General features: G+C 39.9%; 1 protein-coding gene across 1 annotated transcript in view; it reads right to left on the bottom strand.

The window, feature by feature from the left end:
- Positions 1–333: 333 nt before the first annotated feature.
- LOC135492766 (FMRF-amide neuropeptides-like) overlaps positions 334–27,253 on the bottom strand; it is a 39,399-nt gene continuing 12,479 nt past the window's right edge. Inside the window, exons 2-3 of the mRNA XM_064779403.1 lie at positions 4,171–4,356; positions 334–3,785 (exon numbers count right to left, since the gene is read on the bottom strand). Of these exons, the coding sequence (XP_064635473.1) occupies positions 2,368–3,785; positions 4,171–4,321 (1,569 nt within the window). The 5' untranslated portion in view covers positions 4,322–4,356 and the 3' untranslated portion in view covers positions 334–2,367. The remainder of the gene's footprint in view (positions 3,786–4,170; positions 4,357–27,253) is intronic.

The following is a 27,253-nucleotide window of genomic DNA, read 5'->3' as shown; positions in this document are numbered from 1 at the left end:
TTCGATAGTTTGGTAATTGCTTTTGTTCTTATGTTGTCACAATATAAAATGTTGTTTACGTGGAGTATTACTATAAACAAAAAAGTCGCAGGACAAAGCTGGCCGTCTTCCTGTTTCATAAAGTGTTTTCCTTTCTTCTTTGGCGTGATAACTCTGTCTACAGGCCAGATTTTTAACCTCCAAAAGTCTTTATTTCTAAAAGTGTCATGGTGTGGCCAATGCTTGGAATCTTGCCGGGACCTCCTATTTCCATTAGTGAGATAAAAGGAGTAGATATCAGCAAAACCAAACTCCTCAAAGAACAACAAACTAAGAGCTTGTGTAATTCAAGAATAATTTATTAAAATAAATAAACATCTTTGAATGCACGTTTGTTTCCTCGAAGTCTATTGGAGTTCACGCATCGCTTTTAACGGATTGGGAGTGATTACTTACACAGTCTATATGAGGAATAGAACCCGCGTACCAATAGCATACTGTATACACACGCATTTCGTTTGAACAGTGCTCCAATCTCGTGTCAATATAATATTTTTTGGGAGCATAGTGCGTAATTAAAAAAAAGTTTAAAGAAGATTCGTGTCCGATGCACGTGTGAATGGAATGTTGCAATAAATTCAATGGTTTCAAAATGCGCCTTTTTCAGCGACTTGTATGCTTATGGTTCGCAGTTTATAAATAATATAACTTAATAAAGCAACAAACCTATTTCAAATCAACAGAACATGAGTTGTTTACTGCTCAATATTATGGGGATTGATAAATGTTACCAAGAAAAATAGGACTTGTCTTATATCGTCTTGATTTTACCAAATAACGACACTATCATACGCGGACTCACGAGGTCAGTTTCGCATCACAATTCAGGCTTTTACTATACATTTTGTGGCGTCATAACTTGAATCCAATAAAGATATAGGAAATTTTCCCCTCATAAATATTAAAAGATGGACGGTAACCGATGAACTCATGCTTGTCATGAGACAGTAGATAAATGCCGCACATCATGAATGCGAAAGTGACCTCTTTTAAGTCAGCGGAGAGAGTATTTGGAATTAGTGATTTCCCTTACATGCAGGTTACAAAGTCCTGGTTGAATATAACTTTCAGTAGATGTTTAGCACAGATGTCGGTTTTTACTACAACGACGGACGTATTTACGAAGTAAGACACAGCCACAAGAATCCACACGATCATGACGATAGGTTCAACGTAGTCCAATGGCCGGCGATCATACAGGTAGAGTCATCTATTGGTCCTAGTCAGTTAGTTCATTTGGGTGAAACAAAGGTTTCCTCCGTGCCCATGGTTACTATTCTCTCAATGTTGTATATCTATTTTCTATGCATATCTTTCAAAGATTCTAACCAGTAACATTACCATGACTTAATTACCTTCCTAAATACGCTTTCATCAAAATTACCAATGTCACCATCCTAACTGATACGGGCGTGACTTTGGCCATTATTTTTGTTTTTAATTTCCTTTCCAAGTAGGAACTTGCAATCAAACGTATTTACTGTGTTTAAGAGACGACAGGTACCGAGTAGCAATTAAACTTAGTGATGAATGAAGGAAAGTGTGTGTTGGGACTATTTACACCTGTTCATAACATTTGATAAATTGAATATGACCCAATGATGTGCAAAGACACGAAATGTCCAGGTCAAATATTTCCCCAGGACATGCAGAAGGCCACACAGGAAGGTATCGTCACGGATCTGTGTACTCCTTAATGTCAAAGTCAGGAAAGGCGAAAAGAGGGACATTAGGTTTATTATGCAAATATTGGTCTGTGTTGTCGATTTCAGTCACCGAAACAGAATGTGGATATCCCCTGCCTCAATAAACATCTTCGAATACGAATGCACGTCAGTGATGTCACGATACAATGCTCACAAGGAAGTCTGTATACAACCATTTGCAATCTAAAAAACAGAATAACCTTTTGCAGTTTTCAAACGAATAATAAGTTGATAATGGCATCAACTTTGTGCTGCTGACTAATTTGTTGATGTTTTGCGTTGTATGTTTTCGCTGGGCTATACCGAATGTTACCTGTAGCACTGACTGTAGTTTGAGAGTCACGTACCCTTTCACTTGTTGATTTGTTCATAATAGAAAAGAACTATAATACTCTTCACGCCATCACGATATTATCCATTAATGAGAGAAGCATGACACATAGCTAATACTTTATCCTGTTCCTTTTTATAATACAGCGTCTGACCTTTTGGCTTGTTTTCTGATAACTTGAACCTACTATCTTAGAAGTCCACGGGTATATCATTTTAGCTGAAACTTCGAGGAATGTCTTGTTGCAATGTCAAATGTAATCCGTTCACAATAGGAAAACAAAGCAGATGCTTATTTTCCGAATCGCATGTAACCACCAGCTGGCTCTGATCGGCCGAACCGCATGTACCCGCCGGCCCGATCGCGGTTATTTCGGAGGTATCGCCGTTGTAATTCCTCCTTGCTTACGCCTAAGCCACCAAATAGTCTACCAAGGCGAATGAACCTTTTCTGTACAGGACTAGAGTTTTGATTGTCATTGCTTGACTCCTCCTCTCCGTCAAGGAGGCGACCAAAACGAAGATAGTCTCTACCGAAACGCATGTAACGCTTTGCAGGTGTCTCCTCTGTTTCGTCGCTATCCTCGCCGTCTAACAGTCGACCGAAACGAATATATCCGTCGACCGTAGCACCATTGGGGTTCCGTCCGAACCGCATGTATCGGGCGTCTCTTTCGAACCCATCCGGTCCCTCGGACCTCCTGTAACGCATGTGTGCGGCCTTCTCGGCTTTACTCTCATCAACAGACCGGACGTTTCGTTTCCGCACTTCGTCAATGGGCGTATCACGTTTACCAAACCTCATGTAGCGCTTACCGAACCTCATGTATCTCTTCTCATCATCACCACCCTCGTTCGCGTCTTCTTCGTCGCGCTTACCAAACCGCATGTACCGCTTACCGAACCGCATGTAGCGTTTACCGAACCGCATGTACCTTTTATCAGCATCCATGTCCTCATCACCCCGACCGAATCTCATGTACCTTTTCTCATCCTCATCACTCTTCTTACCAAATCTCATATACCTCTTCTCATCCTGTTCCTCGCCGTCCTTCTTTCCGAACCTCATGTACCGTTTTTCATCATCCGATTTCTTTCCGAATCTCATATAGCGCTTATCCTCTTCCAAGTCGTCTTCGCGTTTACCGAACCGCATGTACCGCTTACCGAACCGCATGTACCTTTTCTCAGCATCATCAGACCCATCCTTCTTGCCGAATCTCATATAGCGTTTCTGTTCTTCACCCTCTTCCTCCGCCACTGGACCAAGATTCTTTTTACCAAATCTCATATAACGCTTGGCATCATCCTTCTTCCCGAAGCGCATGTACCTCTTAGCATCATCTATCTCATCATCATCAGCTTCCTCGCTCTCCCTCCCAAACCTGATATAATTATTCCGGCCGAACCGCATGTATCGTTTCGCCTTGTCATCCTCCGCAGTCGTCTCTTGTTTTTGCTCCGAATCAACGGCTGTTGACGGTATGGCTTTTTTCTCTTCTTCTTTTTTGGTATTTTCGACATCGACATTTTCGACATTTTGTGCGGGCTGTGGATCCTTTACTGATCTACCAAACCTCATGTAGCCCTCCGTATTTCGTTTACTAGGCGTTGTTAAATGGGTTTCTAAGGCATTTTCTTGACTGACGTGGCTGGCATCGCGACCGTATCTTATAAATGTTGCCCTATGCCGCTTGGAATCTAATGATACTGGAACGAGAGATGAATAACAATTTTGAGATTTTTAAAACTAGATAAAATATGAACTACTGTATAAAGCATCGATTACACAGCACTGGGTGCCCAATTTGAATTATTTCGGTAGCACGGCATCCATGTGGCGCAATGAATTGCAAGTTGGTCGACCTTAAGTACACACTATTTACTAAGTACCGGTACAGTTATGGAGAGCTAATGCAAAATGCAAGATTAATAATTTAAGGCGACCCGCTCGCCGGTAGCTCCCCGGTCAAAGCTGACGTTTTATGCGTCGACTGGTGAACGAGCGGACAACCATGACTTATCTGCAGTCATCCCAGAGCAGTCGGGTGCCTTTCATGTAATTTCCACTAAGACAGGAACATAAGACACTTACCATCATTTAAATTGTCAGAAAAGGAACGGAAGGCATCACATAGTACCATGAAGTTCTTGAGTGAGTTTAGCTTGGGGTCAGAACACAGGGCGTTGAAGTCTGTCGCAATTGCTTGGCCGGCGAGCAGTGCTACGAGGTAAAGAATGTACATGGTGGGTTTCTGTCAAGGTATCTTGTTAATGGGATCTGAAAAGATAAATGGAGAGGAGTATTTAGAATACTGTTTATTGATGGTTTTCCCTTCAAATGTCTTGGCAAAAGTGCTCGCAGATTCTTTCCCTTCAAATTTCTTGGCAAACGTGCTCACAGATTCATCACCTAGCTGGCACAATGTCATTAAAACATGGATTTCCACAAAAACTGAAAAAAAGAATCACGGAAGTAAGACGTGTCTAACGGCACAAAATATTCTTTAGCTCACACTCTTGTGGTTCTTATTATACATCTAAGAACATGACTGTAAAAAAGTAGCAGTTGTCATCATAGGGGCAAAGTCAATTTGATAAAGTATTACAGTACAAACTATCGGACTCTACAACCATATGGTTTTACTCAAGCAAGTGCACCCAACATTGATTTTACTGGCATTCGATGTTGACTCAACCTTTATAAAATCAACACCAGTCTATTGAAAATTCCCTGTTCAGCAGTTAAGATAGATTTATTATTCAGTAAATCAGTGCAAATTGATAGTTTGAGAACTAAACATGTAGTCTATATTACACTACTCAAGAGAGTTAAGGCTTCTGAGCTTTTAAAAAGCTTCACGGGTTTTTCGGCCAACACAGATTTGCACCCCTGAGAGGTATTCAGTGAAATGAAAAACATTTGAAGGTTTTTCAAAATCACAACAGCCTTAATGGGTTCTTCAGTTAACCGATATACTTGGTGCATGCTAGAGTTGTTCGAAATGACAACTTTCTTTTACGATATCCTGTAGTGGACTGAAACCACAGTCGGCCTGCACGTAAGGAGATGAACAGATTACTGTCTTTTCGCCAGAAACAGGCATCAGAGATCGGAGTTTGTTGGTAAAGAGTGTCTTTCAAGCCAATCCTGCACAAACTATACTTCTACATCCAGTAAAGTTGCATTGGATAAAGGTTGCCGGGTGAACTTTCCCAATGAAGCAAAGAATGTGCATTGCGTGTATGGTTTTGGCTAATTCAGGGAAAGGGGAATTATGGGGAAAGGGGGCTGTGGCAAGAGATCATTGATTCTATCAGTTTGAATGAGATGAGAATGTAAAGACCATCGTCAGAAGGGTCAGTGAGTGACTCCTAAAAGCAATCGATAGGAATTAGTGTGGTAGTAGCATATGTTACAGATCTGTGATATACCCTAGACGTTCGTGTGATCATCATTCTGCTTTATTATGACTTCTTTGCAGACAAAGGATCCATTCTTTGGAATAGAGTCAATGTGGTTATCGAATGGCTAGGAAGCAAGCCAGTGTCTATTCGGACAAAATTCGTATATATGTTATGAGGGGAAGTCTTGTAATCAAGGTGATCGACACAATTCTGGTTCAAACGAAAATCTCAGGAGACAGGTAAAATAGTGTGTTAACAAAAATACATCACGATATTTTTTTATAAAGGGAGCAACGGCTAGACCTTCGCGAGCAAGCCTTTTGAATCTAATCATTCACTCAAGACCTTTTACTGAAATAATGATTTATACGGTTTTGATTTTACAATATGTGATGAGCAGCCTTTCTTACTAACAGCGTCATATGGCTAATTGATAAACCAGTTATGGCAGTGGTACCGGAAGTTATTTCTGATAGAGATGTTATGAGATGACACTCTTTTAACCGATGTCCTTCCTGATCACAATTAATGAGAACAATAATCACCAATGTAACTCAATATGGCTTTGGTAATGACCCTCTGGACCCGTTAGCTGAAACCATGGCGTTCCACCTCCTACGTCCACAATTAGATCTATAATGCAACGAACAGTGAGCATTGCTGTGATTATTGCGGGTCAGTGATGAACCAGCTCCGCGACACGCTACCGACAGGCTACCAAATACACTTTGGACACAGTGAATAGACCTCGCCTCACCCAAGACTAGGAAGACTATGTTTATGATGACACTAATTGACTGCCCCAGGAGTCTAGCTGCCGACACGCTACCGACTTTTTCATCTTAAGTCGCCAGCAGGTTTAAAAAATAATATTTGAAGCATATGCAATTGAAACAAGAGTAAATGGAATCTCTCAATCAACGTCGGTACACGCGTTCCATGTTACCGGTTAAAGCACACCACTACGTAATCACCCTGATAACGACTACTACAAGATAGCTTAATCACAGGGGAATTCTCCTTCAACTGGTAGTCAATCGGTATTCATTAAACGAAATGACAGGTTGAATGGTCCTTCAAGACAATGTCAATAGGTAATTGAGTAACGTTTAATAGTTGTAAATTAATTGTAAGTATTGTTTAAATTTGCGCCGCATTACACTAATGGTATGGTCCGCATCTAAAAGTGGATGATAGGCCACCATCTGGACCAGGCTGCTATTCAATTGAAGTTCAAGGGCTATATCTATTGAAGAATGGGAAGTCACACCAGGTCAATCAAACTCTCCTTCTATTTGGGTCATGCAATGGCAATTGTAGGGAACAAAAACAAATCAGGCTGTAGTTGCATTCGGAAGCCCTTGATGGTACGCATGTAACTTTAGTAATGAGTTTTTAAATATTTCCAAACGGTGTAAATGCTGGATTTGACCGGAATCTTACCGGACCCCAAACCTTCTAATAGGCTCGCCTTTTATCGATTTGGAGATAAGTGGTGAGGGTGCCATGTAGTGTTGTTAAGAGGATAATTTTTTCAACAAATGTTTGCACGACAGTGCAGGCAAATGTATTACTTTGACAATAAATCACCAACAGAATAATGAATCGGACCAAAATTCAACCCCGCAGAGAAATTCCGCTACCAAACACGACCCCGACAACACCAATCGCTCAGCGGATGCGTAATGGCTCGTCCCGGTGAGGAAAGAAACAAATCTCGCCTGAAGCTCAAAACTACTCAATATTCCAATCAGATAGTGTCAGAGGAATAGTAAAACAATTAATTCTATCGCTTCAATTCATCGATCGAACAAAAAGTGGGAACCGTGCGTTAATTTCCTTTTTGGTAGCGAAGCACAGGTGCCACATTTAACGGTACAAAGGAAAGACGCCACAATTACGCGTAATACTCGTTTTGCGTGCGATTCACACCGCCGCCACTTGCATTTTCGCAATTATTTGCTTGTTTCGGTCACATTGTACACAAGAAATGTTTTAGAGCTGGCAAAAAAGGAAGCAGTTTTTTTTTAATAAGATATAAAAAATCTCTTTAGGTGCAAAAGGGAGATATTGGCTTTGTCGCTATGGTGAGATGCTTGACACCACACTATTGACCGAATCGGCTCCAGATCGGACAACTGCTCCAAAGGTTGTACCATTTAAAAGCTCATTATAAAGAGGAATGCTTTAATACACAGGATTTAGTGAAATGGTCGTTGTGAAAAATCTCAATTCAAGGTCGTGGTATCTTTAAGTGTCTTCAATAAGATCTTCCAATAAGCCCTAAAGATATTCTTCAAAGATAAGGGAAGGATTAGATGTTAGGCACACTGCTCTTAAGGTTTACAATACAGTTTCTTGCTCCAGCTGTAATACGTTGCTTGTTTCGGTGTTACTGTAAAAAAGGATTAAGCATTGAAAGGTATGAAACGATTTTGTGAGAAGATGTTGAACAAAAGCTGAAAGAGGTAACGCTTTACTGAATGAGACAACGCTTTGTTGAACTAACCTTGGCATTAGTCTCTTACCCCGATCGAGCGATTGCCTATCTTGGGTCAAGTATTTTAAGTAATTCGAATTCAGAACCATTCCTCAAAGTACATTCCAGACATCGAATTCGATTTCTTCATGGACAAAGTCAAAAAATAAACCAACACTCGTTTATTTTCAATTAATTTCAAATAGTTTAGCCAATTCATCATGATGCAAAGGTTGTATTGTGCCCGATTTTCAAGAACAATTCGATATTCCTCACAAAATTGCAATTACTCGACGGATCATTTAATATTGTTTCAATTTATAGCTGAAAGAATTGTGTTAAATCTAATCTAATCCCAATAACATCAGTAATAGACCGGGTTAGCAAAACGTTTAAACTTGTCACCCAAGAAATTGAAACTGGGTCTCTTCAAATTTGGCATTATCACATTTATATCTATTTCTGCCAACTCGTCTTAAATACTGACACTATTAGTTAAAGTTGATTTTCCTACTACTAGATTCTGTGAGAACTTTGGATAAGTATGTACACGAAGTGATCGAAATTGTTAATGAAATAAACCAATGACTGTTGGTATTGATTAGCCATCATCCAAATACTTTGAATTCATCAATTACTTGATGTCATATATACTTCGTCATCAGAGCTACATACACTGATATTTGAATGCATAACAAGCAAATCGTTAAATTTCAAACAATTAGGATCAAAATGAGCAACTTTGGAAGAAGAAAGAAGAAAAAAGTACTGAAGTCATAATTGAGTTGATATCGGTCACAAATTTAGGAAATGCCGGAAACGTTTAACAAATTTAAACAAGTGGAGATTGATCTGGCCGCTGGGAATTTGAACCAGTTTTCATCGCTGGCATACACTGGATCTCAGTCTGTCAAATGAAAGATTGGCTTCTGCGGGATTATTTTAACATCAATTCAATCGCCGTGGTTAAAAATGAAATGCGTGCACAATGCCTTTTGAACACTTCATAAGAGATACCACATCTTTGAGAACGTAATTAAATTAAACGAAATATTTTGTGCGTACTTTGATCCACTAATCATGACACTGATAGTTAAAAATCCTAAAGAAACCGCTAAACGGAAACATCCAACATTGCGTGCATAAACTGCATTGCTGCCACTTTTCAAACATGCCAACTACATCTTGAGCTTACAATGTTTTTGAGATTAGCGCCTTTCCCGACATCCACTCACGATCCCCGTTCTTTTCAATCAAAAATTCACCCAATTTAAAAGTTACAGCTTGGAATGATGCTGTTCCTTGTTTCAGCTAATGGGAATCCCTGGCTTTTGAGTTGGTTTAACCAGGCTTGCTTATACAGTGATAGTGAGGAAGGCAGATTTACCAATAAAAAATGAGTTTGAAGAGTTGAAGCGGGTAGCATTAACAGAAAGACACGCTGAGGCAAAAGCTGCGCGCCGTAATAAAGTCACAACACAAGAAACAGCAAAGTGAAAGTGGCTTTTCTTTTTGTCAATTGTGAAATAGATTAATACGAATGTTCTAGATCACTCTATGATGTCTATAGGGATAACATGGACGATTCCTCTTCGTTGAGAATGTTTAAGATGCACGCCAGACCGTCAGTCAGTTTTCGGTTGTCCTCTAGTTATAAAAAAAGCACAGCAAACATCGAAACCCAACGAATGTTGGCGAAAGAAACGGACAGATCTCGCGGAACCTTGGCAGCAAGATGCGAAGGTAGATCCATGTAACTAATGCTCTTACATGTAGCTTGCTGGTTACAGGTGGGGCTTATTACCTATCCATGTAGTGCCTGTTCACACCACCTGTCCAATACTTTTTATGGCGATTACCGCAATAACGCTGTTCTAAACAGCACTGATATCTGACCACCTTCACTGACAGAGCAGAGGATGGCTAAGGTTGTAATGGCATGAAACCCACTCTGTAGTCATCAAATGTGTGGTAAATTGTTCACATGTTTCTTGCGTGTATAGAAATAATATGGTCGTAGAGTAGTTATTATGCATGCAAATGCATTGAAGCTTTCAAAAGTTAAAACAAACTCATTTTTATACTGTAAGCATGAGACGCACGTGAAACGGCCAAAAACGTGTCGGACGAATTGACGAATAACACTCATCAATATCGCCCTGAGTCTTCCAAACCGCTTTTGTTCACCTGTCGACAGACACTGCATCTGCTCGGTTATCCCAGGTTACTAGCAACTTGAGCTAACAAATGCGACGTCTTGAAACACGATAGATATATTATGCTTCTGTCCATAACATTGATAATAACAGGAACACTCACGACAGTATTGACTGCATTGAATGCAGCCGGGGTGTAGTCAGTATATCGTGTGGTTGTAGAGACCGCCGTGACGATTTTACCATCGACGCTCAAGACCGTTTAGTTGGCTTGATTTGGTCGAACTTTTGGGCAGCAAATTTTTTTTAAAACTACATGTAGTGGTTTTGTGAGCATGATAGAGCATTAACCAACATTAAGTATCACTCCACCTTGACCCTCAACACGATGGTGTCCTCTCAATGTCTATCGTGACACAACGTATGAAAAGATTGTTACAAAGACCATTTAATAAGCACGAGACTATATCACCGGTGTTAACCAACCAATGCATTGAAAGAGATGTTTTCATAGGTGAACGCATTCAGGACACCAAGGCGGTTTTCTCTACTTTGATGACCATCGCTCTCAATTTCAAGGTGGACTGATCGGGCCAGTTTAGTTCAAAGACCGAACTTCTTTGTAGTGTTTATGATAACTTGGTAAGTGTCCGTACCAAAGGCGTCGTTATAAGAGTCTCTGGACCGTATCATACGATGGCGAGTTTTATCGCAAATCGAGATATATGCGATATCCAAGACTTTGGAGTTGACCATACCATGGCATTGACCATAACACGAATGACTGATCTGGCCCTTAAATCAAAGACTTAAACTTTCATGATGAAAAAAATTCAACACATTTCAAAGATTTTCTACGAATGCACTTTTACCGAATCCCCAATCTTTGACGCCATTAAAGCCAAATAAATATCGTTTAGCGATAAAACTATTCAATATACAGCCATATCCAAAAGACTTAAGATGGATCCACTTTAACATTATCGACATTTTATAATCCTGAAATGTTGACATTGTTTATAATTTTTCTTAATCGCTGGTTGTCTTTTAACACGACAATGTTAAACAATGAAATGTGCACATGTTGTCAGAATATACCGCGTTTGATAAAATGTTGAGGTATCATCAAGACAAAAAGGGATTTTCGATTGGTTTCTATCAAACAAACAAGACATTATTACTTAATCCTGTTCCATATTAAAGGTCATCATATCCTAACCTAACGTTTGACCGAAAGCATTGAAACTTGTGACAGATCATTTTTATTCCTGATCTATACAGAAAAAAAGGCGATGGATCTGAACCTGAGGGTCGGCTTAGACTTTTTCTATTTCTTAGCGTGATTATTTTATGTGGTCCTCTGGCTTGGCAACATGATCTCATAGCCTTGGAGGAGAAGTCACGCAACTATTAGGTCTCGACTAAGCGGATTTCTTTGGGTTTCATTCAGTGTAGCGCTGTGGTAAGGTCAATATGTTCGCAATATGTTCGAAGTATTGGTTAGTCCCGTTCGCGTCTGAGGTGACGAGAAGAAAGCTTACGCCTGTTCTTCATGTGATGTACAGGTGTATATTATTGGAAGAAAGAACAATTCAAACTACCATCGGAGAGTTCGGCTTGTCCTGTAATCACCCAGGAAAAACCTCAGCAGGACTACTTTCATTGCCAGTTACGAACTTCAAATGAACTTATCCCTGCATTCTCCGGTTGCGACTTCGTCCTCAAATGACTAAATTGGGACGCCGTGATAACGTAATATCTTCCCGTACACTGCGAACAAAGCAATGATTGATAAGGATATCTTGTTATGTCTTATCATTACAACAATGGTCATTGTGCTCATTCACAGCCCACGAAAATGTACTTTTGTGAAATATTTCAAGGGGTTGGGAACATTAAGGCCATTTGAAAACACCTATTCGATAGTATCAAAAAAACATTGCTCACCAAGTACTTTAGTCTATACATATCCAGGTCAAAGAACGCAGATAGAGAAATTGATCCGTTTACTAAGTAATTGCCAATCAGTGCTGATTGACAGAAGATCAAACACACTTGCAAGTTGATAAGGTCAGATCTGATGGAACATTTTGTCATGACATAGTATTCTTTTATCAATTAGTGTAATGATAAAGCCAATCCCGAGAGATTTCATTGGTAAACCTTATTTTACCGGACGTGACTAATTCGTAATAGTAAATAAAAGCGAATGAGAAAATAATCACATTTTTTGGTTTCATCATGAAAAGTGCAAAGTCATAAAAATCAGTTCGTTTGAATTGATACGGTCATAGAGATGACGTTCAGAAAAAAAACATGACAAAGCACGCCCTTGACGGTAAAGAGCGATAAGCAAAGTATTTCAAACATGGGAAATAAAAGTGACTTGAAATCTCTCAGGTTTCAGGGTAAACGATTTGTGATTTCAAATCACTCAAAATCCTGTTTTTCAATGCTTGTTGTTCATAACTTAGTAATATGATGCGTGTGAGCATTACATTTATTTGACTTTGCCGGCTTAAGCCTATTAACCTCCATGAAAGCTGTCTCGTGAGGTCGATTTTTCTGTAGCATCTGTTTAGCAAACAGTAGTTGTCCTCAATTCAATCCTATCAGAGATATTTCCCAAAAGGTGACAGACAAAATAGTTAATTAATGCATGTGTTCGACGCACACCTTGTGAGGATGATTAAAGAGTCTCTGGGCATACTTGATTTAGTTGGGGATTTGCTTGTACTGTAAAAGACGACCTTGTCTGATATCCGCCCTTGTGATAAAGAGCAGGTGGCAGAAATGAAAAAATATTTGACAGGCTTTAAACATTTTATGTGACAAAGACAAAGAGGTGAAATATCGCACATGATTAAAGGTAATGACTTAACCAAGGCTAAAGAAATTCTATTATAAGCATCTTTATAACAACGCCTTGATCTGATACAAAGAAATTTCTGAGATTAATGGAGTGAAAGTGTTCAAAAGACTGGGTGACTGAAGCAACTCACACTTCTAGAGTAGCTGAGTCACCTTGTACTTCAGCAAAGAACCTAATCTCGAACAAGCCAAATAAGGGGCCTTTCCCCAAAAGGTACATTGCGTTTATTTGCCTTTGCCATTTAAGGCCTATTGGCGAACGCGAATGGTGTTTCGTGGGGTCGATGTTATCATGTTTTGTCCTGATAATCCGTTGATAAGACAGCAGAATAATGGAAATTTAGGCGGAGGTGCGAGCGGGCTTTGTTTAAAGACAATAGACCTTACATTGTATAGCGCTAGGCCTGAATTTTTAACTGTAAGGTACATGTAGGGGCAAAATAACATAGGCCTCTCGACCCGTTTGCTTATGCCTAATTAGCTTACAAAGTTTTAGTCTAGATGAGTACTTGTCACTATCAGCTGAAGTAAAGGCAGGCTCTCCGCTTCGTCTTTGAGAAGAAAAGATGTTCCGTTTTCTTCTTTTGTCAGATTGCCGGTATCGATAACAAGGGTGCTCTCTTTCCATTTTCCGTCTTACCTCGGAAAAGGCAAGTCGAAACTGAACTTATCTGAACAACAATAGTTATACAAACTGTGCAGGCAAAAAAGAAAGAGAAGCTTATTCATGTGGAAACTTGTAAGTTCTCAGACACATCATCCGAATGTAAATATGAATACAAAATAGCACGCCAAAGTATAAATGTCATATATTGTGTCAATACAGAATACTGTTGAATACCGTACAGTAAACATTACCCAAACGCACGTTTTAGCCAGCGCGCTTACACCACGGTATCTTCGCATAGACTAGCCTTTAAGATTCACTTGTCACAAACTCCACTCTCTCGAAGACTTCAGTCCTTTCTTCGAGTCTTGTGCCACACGTCGAAACCATTGGACTAATCTAAATTTTTGCATGTATAACAAAGTGACCGGCCTTTACCACGTTTACCACAACAAATGTACAAGGAGAACTTTTATTCTACATGCAATTGTAAAAAGACAATGGATCCTAACTTAGATATAAACATGATAGATTTTTCCGGATTACATATCAGAATCGTTGCGAACTCCTATCCTGCCAACATTTCCACAATCACCAAGGAGGATACCGCGGTGACGTCACGGCTTTTCCAAGATGGCGCTGCATATTGTAAACAAACTCGATCCACGGCCAAGGGAAAATCAAGTCATCAAAAAAGTTAGATTTTTCGCATCAAATCAGAGTTATTAGTACTTTTCTGCTATGAAATAAGTCTTCAGACAATAAGCTATCATTTGAATAATGAAAAGTGCTGTTTTGATGGGGAAAAATAGGGTTTTTTAAACCAAATAGCCGGGCACCGATCTTCCAAAATTATCGATGGTTTAAAACAGTCTCCCAGATATGGGGCAATCTCTTCATTATCATAATGGGATTTGGAGGCATGTTTACAGATTTTACAAGTTCGAGACCTGTAGGACCTAAAACTCCCATAGGTCCCCATAGATCCCCTCTATTTGTCGAGTTAGCGCCCCTGTAAGATCATGCATTTTCGGACACTAGAACGAAATCTTCCTGCGGATATCGCGGTTTCGGTGATGATTTAAGGAGAAATTGACTGTTCTTAGAGTTGTATGGGACAGAAATGAGTTCATACTTCATGAATACATGAATATATTAAGATATTGGCGGGCTTCTAAGTCAAAACAATACCAAACTCAACTGCATCTCTACTGTATATTGCGTAGTGCATTGCCTAGTGTATTTTAGCGGAGACATTATTTCCGCACTTTGGCCACGCCAAACGTCTTTTTTATTCGTGGAAGTTAATCTGCTCTGTAAATATTATTTTACACAGGAAGAATCCGTACTAGGTATTGCAATATTTCATGTCTATTGGTGTTTTTCTGTACATGAGCGCACCAGACAGTGAGACGTGGAGATGTGTTCAGTGCTGCTGCTGTCAGTAGACTGAATCTGATTGGCCATAGCGATCAGTAATATGGGTCGGGATCACGTGATGTGACGTCACCGCGGTATCCTCCTTGCACAATCACCATCTTTCATTTTATTTCCATTAGTAAAATTTCCTGGAGCGGCTTACATCACAGTGAATTGAACTTACCATCTGGTGTAATGTTACATCGCAAGATTATTTCTAAATTGGTAAGACGTTTTAACATTTCACTTAAACCTATGAAGTGTCATGCAATCTTAACTTTAAAGTCAACACGAACAATGGAAAACACTAAGCTTAAAATTCATCTATAGCGTGATGTCAATTAAGCGACCGAAGAGCAAACAGGCCGCCAATGTTTACAATATCGAAATAAATACAGAATCCAATTGATGACCAAATAACTATCTCGTAGTCACAAGCTAAGCATGTCGGCAGATGCGTTATGAAGACTGGTGTAAATTTGTTGAGTTTTTTTCTTTTCTGAGTGTTTGACCTTAATGTTTTGGAACGGTGAAGGACAGATCGACACGTTTTCCTGTTTGTCCCCTTTAAAAAGTATTTGTCTCCCTAGTTATCTATTGTATGGAAACGCTTAATGACGGAATTTTGCTTTTGGTAAGCGTCACAGCACGCTATCAGTTGCATTGCGCTCTTTTTTCGCCCATAGTTGATGATAAGAAGAACCAGAGTAAGTCTCTACTAGGTAAAAATCGGATGTAAACGATAGCGGATACACTTCAGGGTAAATATGTCTGATCAGAAATACGACAGACGACACAAGTTGATCAACTTTTATCGTGCATGTATTTTCTACTAACATTGGTAATACATACCAAGACAGATAACACTATTTTTGTTAAAACAAGACATTTGCCCCAATCAGTAAAACATATCTTCCCAAAAGCTATCCTTGCAAGAAATCGATGCCAGAAGCACGGTATGTTTGTCAGAAGACGCAGCGCGTTACTCTCGGCCTCGATAGCTTCACCGAATAAGATTTCCCAAATCGAGTATCTTTAACGGTAATATAGGTATACGAATCCTCCAGCCGTGTAACGGAGACCACTTCATTTTTCCTTCAACGCATTTATTTCGCTGCTTGATATGAGTTTCGAATTCTACCGGGAGTCAATGTGTTGATATTGGATCGTTATCGATGATTTCTTTTTGGTTCCAGCGTTCAGCCTTACTCAGCAAGAAGTAAAGATGTTAGTTCAAGACTTGTTTTTATGTACAGTTTTGTGTACATTTCACATCCATATTTGGCAGCCTTGTGAACGAGATACTCTCAGAATTCGCTTGAGTCATGAATGTACATGCCAATAGCCAGTGTGAATGTAAAGCCCCGCTGAGCTAAAATAACACGTTATAGAATTCTCAGGCTTCTTCTATAAATTGTAAATTTGTAAAACGATCCTGTATATTATAGTACACCATTACGTCTATTTGCCATTCCCTGTTTAGGCTATTGACCCCACGGAGGCGTCTCGTGGGGGTAGATGTTATCTTTATTTGCCCTGATAACCATTTGATTAGACAGTAGAACAATCCGGGGATTTAGGTCCAGGTGCGAGTGGTTTAAAGACAATAGACTGCGTAATGGGTCGGTCCTAAATTATTTTGGGTACGAGGTAAGGGGAAAACTTACGTAATGATTGACAATTCCTCCTCGATCATGCCGTATGCCCAACCGGGAGCACCGAATCTAATTCGTCATGTCCCCATTACACTAGTGCATCGAGGCATCCATTATCAAACAAGCCATCCCCAGCCATCATGAGAGTTGTAAAACCAAGCAACTAATGTCGGTCACGTTGTTTTCCCCAATGAACATAGGAAACCAGCCTCCTAATTTCCTTTACCTAGTCGTAACTAAATACTATTGACAGAAGAAACGCCTTAAGAATATGTCAATATGGCCTCAAGAGCAATACACACGGATCCAGTCCAAGGCTGAAACTTCTCCTTCTTCAAGAGGCTTCACTCGTCTTGAATTCCTACTTCGGGTAGTAATTTCAAATTCCATCGTATATTGTTACATGACACCAGGAGTTTTCTTTCGCCAGTACAGTTTGCTTCGTCAATACGGCATTCTTCGTGAGGAAATTGCCCTCTTGGAAAAAAAATTTCTTCCCGATTTCTGCATCCTTATTTCGGACTTTGGAATTTGTTCAAAGATGGTGGAAAGGACTCGCAAAATCTAATTTGGAATCGAATTCCTCCTAACGATGTTGACTGATTTTTTTCTGATTTCGACAAACTGGTTTAGGTCTCATTGATTTCTGTTTGCTGTCGATAGAATGAAGGTTTCTTCACGTAATCAACTCCTTTCTGATCAACGTGTACGTGGACCTTCGTTCTTCGCGACGGTAAATCAGCCGAGATCTAGAGGGGCTTAGAGGATACGAATTCACTTCTGTCGCTCCCATTGAGATATACGCCAATATGGATGGAAACTCGGCAATGTAAATGGTTCACGCCCTTATGGATTGTTTTCTCGATTATGAAATAGACTGTTGCTAATTCAGAGGGCTTTTTTACCTCCTAATTACACAGTCCTTCTTTACTGTGGTATGACAACAATGGCTTGATTTGTACTTAATCCCATCGTCCGACTAACCTAACCCAAAGTTCCAATATATGTGCTCACTTGGAGATAAGAATTCGATCCTATAACAGTAGATCACCCACATTTGATCAATTCCATGATTACTTCTCTCTCCAAGGGGTTGGGCAGTGAATTATCTGGGGGTGGTGGGAATATGCCAGTCTCTTGCGGCGCAAACGCCCGATCGCAATCGGAGGAAACCTTGATGAATTTCTTAATAACTTCGTTTTGATAATCCGCATACAGTGTAGCTACATATCCCGTGATGACGAATAATGACGATAATGATATAGCCTCACAAGGTTTGCTAAAGCTAATGGATCTTACGAGATGGACAACCTTAATCAGATATGATATGATATATTCTTTTGAGACTATAGTCAGACACGACGTATCTGGGAGAGCCCCGCCTCGGCCCGCATCACTCAAGGAACTCGAGTTTGGGCAAAAGCGTGGCTGTATCGCTGCATAAGATGGTTCCTGAAACCATACCTCTTATCATTATTATACTAATCTTACTCAGCTTCGGCCCCTTGTTTGTGAGAATACTCTGCTAAGATGGACATCTTCACTAATAAAACAGTACCGATCTCTCAATGTCCATGCACACTCTTAAAAAAAAGTTTTTGGGGTTTTGAAAAACCTTCACCTTTTCAGCCAACACGAATATGCACCCCATGAAATTGTTTTTCAGCGAAAAAAACCTAAAAGGGTTTTCATTTCCCTGAAAAACTTCTAGGTAACGTATATTGCTCACCGAAAACCCCTCAAAAGTTTTCAAAAGCTAACAAAAACCTTTATTTCTATGAGTGAGTGTATATTGCCAAGTACAGTTGTGTAAGTCATGTCGGTATCAAGAGTGGCCGTGTAATTTGGTAAGGATGTCACGACCCTTTAAATGGGAAACGCCCACCTACCCATGCGAACATTGAAGAATCAATCAGATCGGACGCCGTGGAGACAATCCAGATCACAATTTATTGATTATAAATTTAATGTGGACACAGGAGACGACAGCCAAAAACACACCTTCATTTATTGCTTCTGTGAAACTTCTACATCAAGTATAAAGAAGAGTAAGAAAAGCAAGTAAGAATGATTCATTTCGTTCATGCCGGCGGTATTTTGTGGGGAAACGCCGAGAACTCTCCATCTTCATTTTACATGTTTTATCCATCTCGGAATGGCCGTTACAACATGTACTATTTATATCTTTTTGCCTAGTTTACGCCTAACAACCCCCATGGAAGCTGTTTTATAGTGGGTTGATGTTATCAAGATTTGCCCTGATAACCCTTTGAGAAGACAGTAGAACAATGGAAATTTAGGCCCAGGTGCGAACGGATTCTTTGTTAAAAGACAATAGGCCGTGTATTGGGCTGGGCCTGAATTATTTTGAGTGAAAAGTAATTAAAAGGGGCGAAATAACCAAATGCTCTCGCGAAAAAATAGAAACTCGGTCCCAGGTCGAAATTTTGGAAGTGGGAAATCAGCTCTCTTCTCAACATGAAATGGTACATGACGAGACACGAATAAGGAGATGATGTTAACAAAAATGTTGATGCTCACCGTTCTGACCCGCGTGAATTTGGACCGTAATGCTAAGAGTATCAACCGTTCCTGCAGTTGCATGAGAATTGATTTAGAGCGTTCGCCTTAGATAGTGTTAACGTTGTCTAGAGTGTCCCACGAATGGAGTAACAGTTTGACATACGTCATAAAAAGACGTTATTTTAAACACCAGTTATTTCAGCGAAGACGTATAGATACTTCGTTAAATGCGTTATCTGAAAGTATCTTGTCTGTAAATCGAAACCTTAACAATAATCGGAGAAAATCGAATAATAGTTACACTAATTGATAATCAGTGTATGAACAACATACCTAAATGACGTAGGGCAGCTAACAGCCGGACTGCTGTGAGTTGTTACAATTCCCATAGGATCCCATCGGCGTACAATCACTATGAACACCGTGGAGCAGTTTTATCCTATAATGGCAGTGTCTTTCTTTCGATGTTGTTGCGTGATGTTGCGAATCGCCAGAGAATTAATTTATATTTTTCAGAGCGCCGCACAATCTGATGATTATCGCAAATATCATGTCATCCAGGTTAACCGCGGCAACATTTGAAGACCGGTGCAGGGCTTAAAACGGTATCTTTTTTTATTTACAAATAGTAGATCATGAATAAAGTAATTTAATTAGTTGGTCTACATCCAAGAAAGGATGCGCTTATTACTCATAAGGTTAAAAGCATCAGACTAAATGATAGTACGTTATTTGATCAGACAAATATGTGAGATTGTCAAATGTCATCGCTTTCTCTGAGTCATTTGAAGCCGTTACTCCACAATAGGTGAGGTAGGGGATTTTAATTCGAGATGCATGAGAGGGGTCAGTCCTTCTTACCCGCGTCCTTAGTCGCAACCTTGTTCATTATTTAGATAGAATCTAGAGAGAGACTTCACCTGGTAATGTAAACACCGGAGTGCTTAACAAGATTTACCAAAGCAATTTACAATAATGGACTCGAGAAACAATTTATGCACCGCTAATGTAATCAGAGAAGATTTCTTCATGATCTTGTCTGGACACCCAATCTCTCAACTTTGCCGGCCATCTCCTAGATCGTCACGAAACGCAATCATTAAATGTATGTTCATCATGTCTGTGGAAGCAAAAACATGTGTGACCATTCTCAAACTTGTTTAATTTGCCTGGGTACCACTCGCGTATGTAAATGGCTGAGAGAACCAGGCGTATGATATACCCAACAGGTCGTCAAGTTTGTTCTCACGATCTCATACAAAGGCGTTGCCAAAGGCGGTCGGGTCTGCGAAGAATCTGTCTTTTGGGGGAAATAGCGTTGGAAATAACCCGTTAATCACCCCTGTATTTAATAAAACGACCTCCCCTCCTCAGAGTTTGCATGGCTATAGGTCTTTGTGATGATATACGGCTTTAAAACGGGTAAAAAGGTGCCATTTACAATGAGTCTGACCTTATGGGTGAAGTAGCGGGACCCACGCCTGCAGAAACCAACTCGGAAGCTTTAGATGCAAGTGGCGCTGTCCAAACATTGAATTTATCGCAACCATACTTATTTCGTGTCATTACTCACTAGATTGACTACGGAGTACGCTTGTTATCGAAGTAATCATTGGTTTCAGTGGTTGTTAGACGGCAAGACGTAATGGTCTGGGCGGCCGGTTCCCCTGTTTACTATTGTGGTATGATGAGCATTGAATCAATAAGGTTATCATGGCGATTGGCCTTTTGAGTGGCGATTGGACTACCTCGATCTACACGACCACGGGGACTCGTATCAGGCAACGAGCATAACGAATCTGGCGTACGGAAAGAGCCCAGCGCGAATCTGTATTCGTATCGTGGACACGCTGGTGCATCAATTGAATATACTGCTAAAGGAAGAAGAGTAGACCAGGCAGAACCTTTTGGAGGATAAAAGTGAGATATGAAAGACACACGGGGCCGGGAGTCCTGTTTTCTGCTGTGACGCCTCTGTGAAATTGTTGCGAGATTCAACACCCATGATTCACTCGTATTAGTGGGTGTCTTTTCTGGATCAATAATCAATAAAGAACTACGTTAGATTTTATTTTTTCCTTCCTTTTCCTTTCTATCTACCATTTTCTCCATCCTTACGATGAGCATATAGTGAGTATGATCGCAGATCTGTAACGACGTTGATTACACAACCAGCCTACATGTATTTGTAATGCTCCTTTGTAACACAACCCATCGAAAACAACAATCTTAAACTGAGTACTGCTTAATAGCTTGAGCAACATACCATGCAAACTCTTTCCCCATTACAAAGGAGAGCGAACCTTACATCGCGTGCCTAAAGGATAATGATAACATCTTAATGCAGGTAAATAAAAGTAATACGAAACGGGCTAAGGCAGTATTGGCTTAACGACAGACGTGAGCGCACTAATCGATCGAGGCACACTGCCGTTTAGCTAAAGCGCCGAAGTCTTGCTTTCCAAAGATTTTTGAGTGGAACAACTGGACCTACAGAGATTGCGTTACAGGACATCCCGATAACGACGAAGAAACGATGAGTTTTTATCGTTAAAAAACAATGGTGTGCTTCCGTGATGCTATCTCAGAGTGTAGAACGCTTTCCTTTTCCCGGAGAGGTTTTAATACGCCTTTTTTATCGGGAGAGTTTTTAAAAAATTTGATACTTCCTTCCTTATGGATCGGTCGTTGACTGTGGAAACTGACTAAAAAGAGATCGGTTGTTCAAAAAAGGTTTCGTCACTAACACTAGCGGTAACTTAACTTTTCGTTAAGTCCAGTAGACTTAACTGATAACGTCGCCAAGTTAAGTTAAACCAGCGTTAGTGACAAGACCGCGTAGCAATAGAATTTATATTCGAGAATGTTCTGTTAAACTGTCTGGTGAGCTGTGGCATCATTCTAATAAAGTACTGCATGCCTTAAGGATACATCCTAATTAGCCCGGTGTGGCAGTCTAAATTGTCCCTCCTGGAAAAGGATGCCGTCCCTATTGTATAGTGACGAATAAGGTACTTGTATATTCTTATATTAGAGATTACCAGCGCACAATAGAATCCTTTGTCATCCGGACACTCTGTCCTAAGACTTTTTAAAACTTTTACACCGGAACAAGCAATGTAAGAACAAAAAACATGAACGTGTAATACTTCTGGTTTTTGAAAAACTGAAGGTAATAGTACCATTCGCATTTTCCCGAGAAGGTTGTCAACGATCCACAAATAATCATCGCAGTTGAGTTTGAATTACATCATCAATGGTATTCCGCAACAATAGGCGAAGCCTTTCTTTTAGGAACGTTATATCCACCCGATGTAATGGCACAATGCAAGCATTGGCTAACTTAATACGGTGAGATGAATACGCTATCTTGTGTTCCCAGAGTATCGAAAACTCAAATAATATATCCTGCTTTTTGTTTCCAGGGCATTGAATTTGAATAAACTGTTAGAGTCAAAGTTTAATAACATGATTCTTGGTTCCAGGGCATTGAACTATTCTTAATAAAAGTTAGAATCGATGTGTAATAAAGGTATATACGGCAGTACAGATTTAGAGGTCAAATTCAGGAAGATATGAATCGGTTTGTTACCATTGTTGGTATCATCACGAAATACGAGTGTAAGAAGATGTTGATTATTGGCCAAAACTCAGGTCATGAGTATCACCAATGTGTCATGATAACGCGTAATGAGCTATTAGCAGCTGTCAAAATCAGTAAATCCTCATTGACCAGACTGACGATATGCGCGTGGAATATATACTTCATGATTTGTTCAGTAAATCGCCAAAAATGACTTCCGATAATCGCTAGTGTGAATGCGTAAAACTCGCTTGTACGTGGTCAAGCAGTGTCCGTTATGGACAAGCCATTGGCAATAGATCAGATTTTAATCGGGGAACGACGAAGTCACATTTTGACTACGGATATCGCGTTGGTTGTTTTCTGCAATGCAATGCAACAGTGTGTGTTATGCACAGAACATGCGAAACAATCGACTGACCAGGCATCATGTGACCAGGCATCATTTTGTTCTACTGCTTCTTGTTCTGAGCGAAGTCACCAGATTGACACACGAGGCGCCAGGGTCGCCAAGGCCCTTTAACAATATGGGGCTGCCTGTTTCTTAGGTGGGGATCGGACTTAATTGGGTAAGGTGGGTGAGACTGCGAAAGGTCACCCGACAGAAAAAGGACACCTCATGACCGGCCACGAATGACGACAGAGCAACAGCCTATTATCAAAATCGTCAAGTAACATCACGAATTAATCACCCTGGACAGGATATTACTGTTGTAGAGTCTCATGTTCAGCTGGACTCCAGGGAAGCGCAGAGCGCACCCAATACCAGTTAATTATAGTGATGTTGAATTCTGCTCATGTCTCTGTCGATTGTATTGGGTCTGATGCTGTTACGGTAACAGGTTTCTCCGTCTGGACGCATTTTCGTTTGAATTTGCCTCTTGCAAAAAGTGGAAATTTGCTCCAAATTGTCTGTGAACTGTGTAGTAGAAGGTATTCGAATGATGGAGTAACGTTCGACAGTTTGTAGCTATGTTTAACCTACTCACTAGATTTGCTAATCATTTATGCGCATGCGCAACCGGATACAAAATCTGTTAATTTTGTTCCACATTCTGCCAATGGTGGCGTTGATTGAAGGAAAAAATCGTTCAATTGGCTTTGAAAGATTGAGGGCAGCCGAATATCCCATTCCTGACATGCCTTTGTAAAAATGAGCAGGTAGAATCTGTAATGTCTCGTTAGCAGCAGTAATTTCAAGGCGCGGCCGTACGTCATGGCTATAGTCGTGATCTCTGATCATCACGATGATTGATTTAAGTGGTAATTGAATCTGACTAATCTAATTATCTCATCTTTCTTAACGTTTTATACCTGCCAGCTGTCCATGGGTTAATGCTGAACATTTTAAAAATATTCTCTTCTCCAGTATGCCAGCGACTGGTTCAAAACTGATGAGGTTGATGATCAAACTTGACTGATTAAATTTCCCGATCTTTGTCAATGTTAACACTCGAAACCAGTTATCTATCTATCAGTTTTAAAAATGCCAATGCGTAGACAATGTTCTCTCTTTCCCACATGCCACAGTCATTCGAAACTGTGCCGAGAATACCGCACTGGCTCTGTATCCTCTTACCTGTTAGGCAGAAGACAGGAGGATCAAAGGCATGAAGAACATCGCCTTATCTGCTTCTTTACCTAATCCCCATTATCCCCATCTCTGTGGTGAAGCAAGGTCCGTATTTTTGGTTTAACACCCACTTCGCATTGCGTAAAAAGTGGCTTATACCTCAGTGTTTGTCTTCTCCAAGCTGTTCTAAGAGAAGCTCGGTTCGAGTTTATATCATCTCCTTTATCTCGCAAAAGCATCATCGCGGGGACAAAGACCGCGAGACTGTACAAGGGCGTCTAAAGGAAATTAAGCAAATTAAGATATTGGCAGTGACTTTGTATTCGATATGTTATAAGGACAAACATGTGAACACGGAGACGAACGGAGATTAATAGCCTGGAAAATATACTAGTGCTGTCTATGCTGTCTGAGAAGATTCTTAGTCAGACCCTGGAGAAACAACAAAGTTAAAACTTTAAGTAACAGCAAAAAAGGTGGAAGGTTGGCACCCGGTCCCGATCATATCTCAGGTCTCAGTACTACGAAACCCAACAGCAAGTGCGGTAGGCATGTTCTGGGCCTATATGCAACTGCCCTTAACAAGTGGGCGAAACCTTCAAGTGGCTTTTATAGTATATTTTAAAACAAACATTGTACCATTATTTTCTAATGAATATACGTCATCTCATGTACCTTTTGCCGCCATTACTACGAAAAAAATCTTGGTAGACAATATGGTACGGTGTCTTATGATGTAACATGATATTGATCACCAATGCATCTTATACATTATTTCATATCTACTTGGGTGCACTTTTCTTATAAGCAAGTTAATGTCACTGCTCCCTTCATTAAGAACGAACCGTAACACCTTAGTTTATTATTACAAGTTAGAACCATTGTCATCGGAAACTTTAATGGCTCAAACATGTCAGCATTGAATACTTTGACGTTTAAATGTGACAAATGTATTTCAAAGCATTGACACGTTTGAACATCTAAATACTGCGTAATGTGTAATAAATATCCGTCAATCCATTAGTTTCGAATACTAGAAAAATAACAGGAAACCTTTAGCGTTTTTTTATTGTTCCTACAGAAAACTAATGAGGAATGATGAGGTTTAATTTCAAAAATGGATGATCAAAAACTAGTACATGTTGATCTTTTAACAGCGCTTGGAGAGACTCTCGGTCAAGTCTCGTCTCGGTCAAGTCTCGTCAAATCTAGCAACCCCTCTGCCAGTTTGAGCGCATTTATACAACTGATACACCTACACCGTTCACTGCTCTCTATTTCGTAATAAACGGTTTAAAGAAACATTTACTTGCGTATTAGATGTCATTTCAACAGCAAAACGGTAATGAGAACCGAGGAAACCATATTCGAAATGTTAATGGAAGATTTCTCATCAGAGTTAAAAGTGGTTTTTATTTTTAGTAACCTAGGTAATATAGTTACTATTTTTATTGTATAATTAACGGGTCTTCTCGTTGAAAAAAAAATTAGGTGTAAAAACATGAAAACATATGAGGTTTATAAGATTCGTTACGGAGGTTTCTGAACTGATGTACGTTTACTGTATTCGGATGGGCAAGAACACGCACCCAACTTTAACCAAGTCTAGATCTATCATAAAAAACTTCTTGATGTCTGAACCACCAGTAAATACGAAAGGCATGCCTCTTTAATTACTGTTCTTGTTCCTCATCTAATGTGATCATCTCTGTTTATGTGGTCTATAAAGATAGTGAAGGTTCAAGATTAATTCTCAGATCACCCCTCCAGTGTGTCATCAACCACACACAAACTTGATTAAAACAACTTTTGGCAGAACACTTTTGTAGCAATTTTCTTAAAACGCAACAATTAGTATCGGGCCCTTCAAGATCATGCAGAGTGATAGTTGTTTTTAGTGCCAGTGAAAAAAAATGGTTTAGCTTTTTAATAACACTGATTGAACTTAAAATTTTACTATGGCCTTATAAATACCAACAACTTCGACCTCAAATTTCAACTTTGCGAAACCCTCCATGAGTTGGGTAGTATTTTAATCATCGTAAATTCATTTGCGGTAACATAACACAACACGATTTGCGTGAAAAATATGTCACTTTTGTACAGCTTCAAAGATCAAATACCATAGACTACAGCAATAGCTGGAACCTGATACCGAATGAGGCAAATGGATGAGATGTGCGGGAGTGGACCCATAAATGATGAAATCCAGGGTGAGAGTTCCGTGCATGGCCTACTCGCTTGTGCGCAATTCATCACCTGCATAAGACTAGAGCAAACACAAACGCAAGAGACGTGCAGGTGTTAAATGATGAATGCCAGGGAAGGAGGTGAGGGTCTCCCAGCTAGCATCCATATCATTATCTGAATTATATCTTAAGAGTTATCTTGAGAACATTAGCAAATCATGTCATTGTGGCCCCAGATAGACACTTCATTTCGTTTTCGGAGGTCTGCATGTTCTACCGATAGCAACACTAGTCAATTGTTGCTGATACTGTGCTGGTTAAAATTATCTTTCTAAAAAGAGTAGCAAGAAAATTACATAAAAAGTATAAGTAATCAGTCATGAAAGATATGTACCCGTTCCTCCAAGCAGTTGCCAAAAACTGTAACATCAATGAATATGGGCCCATTTTCACCTTCCGAACAGAACTGTCTACATAAAATTGAAACTGTCCGTATCGATATTCCCATAATCTTTTCTCTTACAGATGGCGTCCAGGGATCGATAGCAATGGGTCATTAACTATTGAGAGTCTTTGTCCCTTTGGACAAACATTGAGATGAGAATTCGATCCGTTTGAACCCTTCAACCCTCTGAGTACGGATAAATATCTAAATCCAGTTTAAATGAATTTTAGATGTGAATGTTCTGAGAGCACATAGGATTAACGACAGTGT

Source organism: Lineus longissimus, chromosome 8 (genome assembly GCF_910592395.1).
Source record: "Lineus longissimus chromosome 8, tnLinLong1.2, whole genome shotgun sequence".
In the NCBI taxonomy this organism is placed as follows: domain Eukaryota; kingdom Metazoa; phylum Nemertea; class Pilidiophora; order Heteronemertea; family Lineidae; genus Lineus; species Lineus longissimus.
Note: the sequence above shows the minus strand (reverse complement) of the source record. Positions and strands in the feature narration are given on the sequence as shown.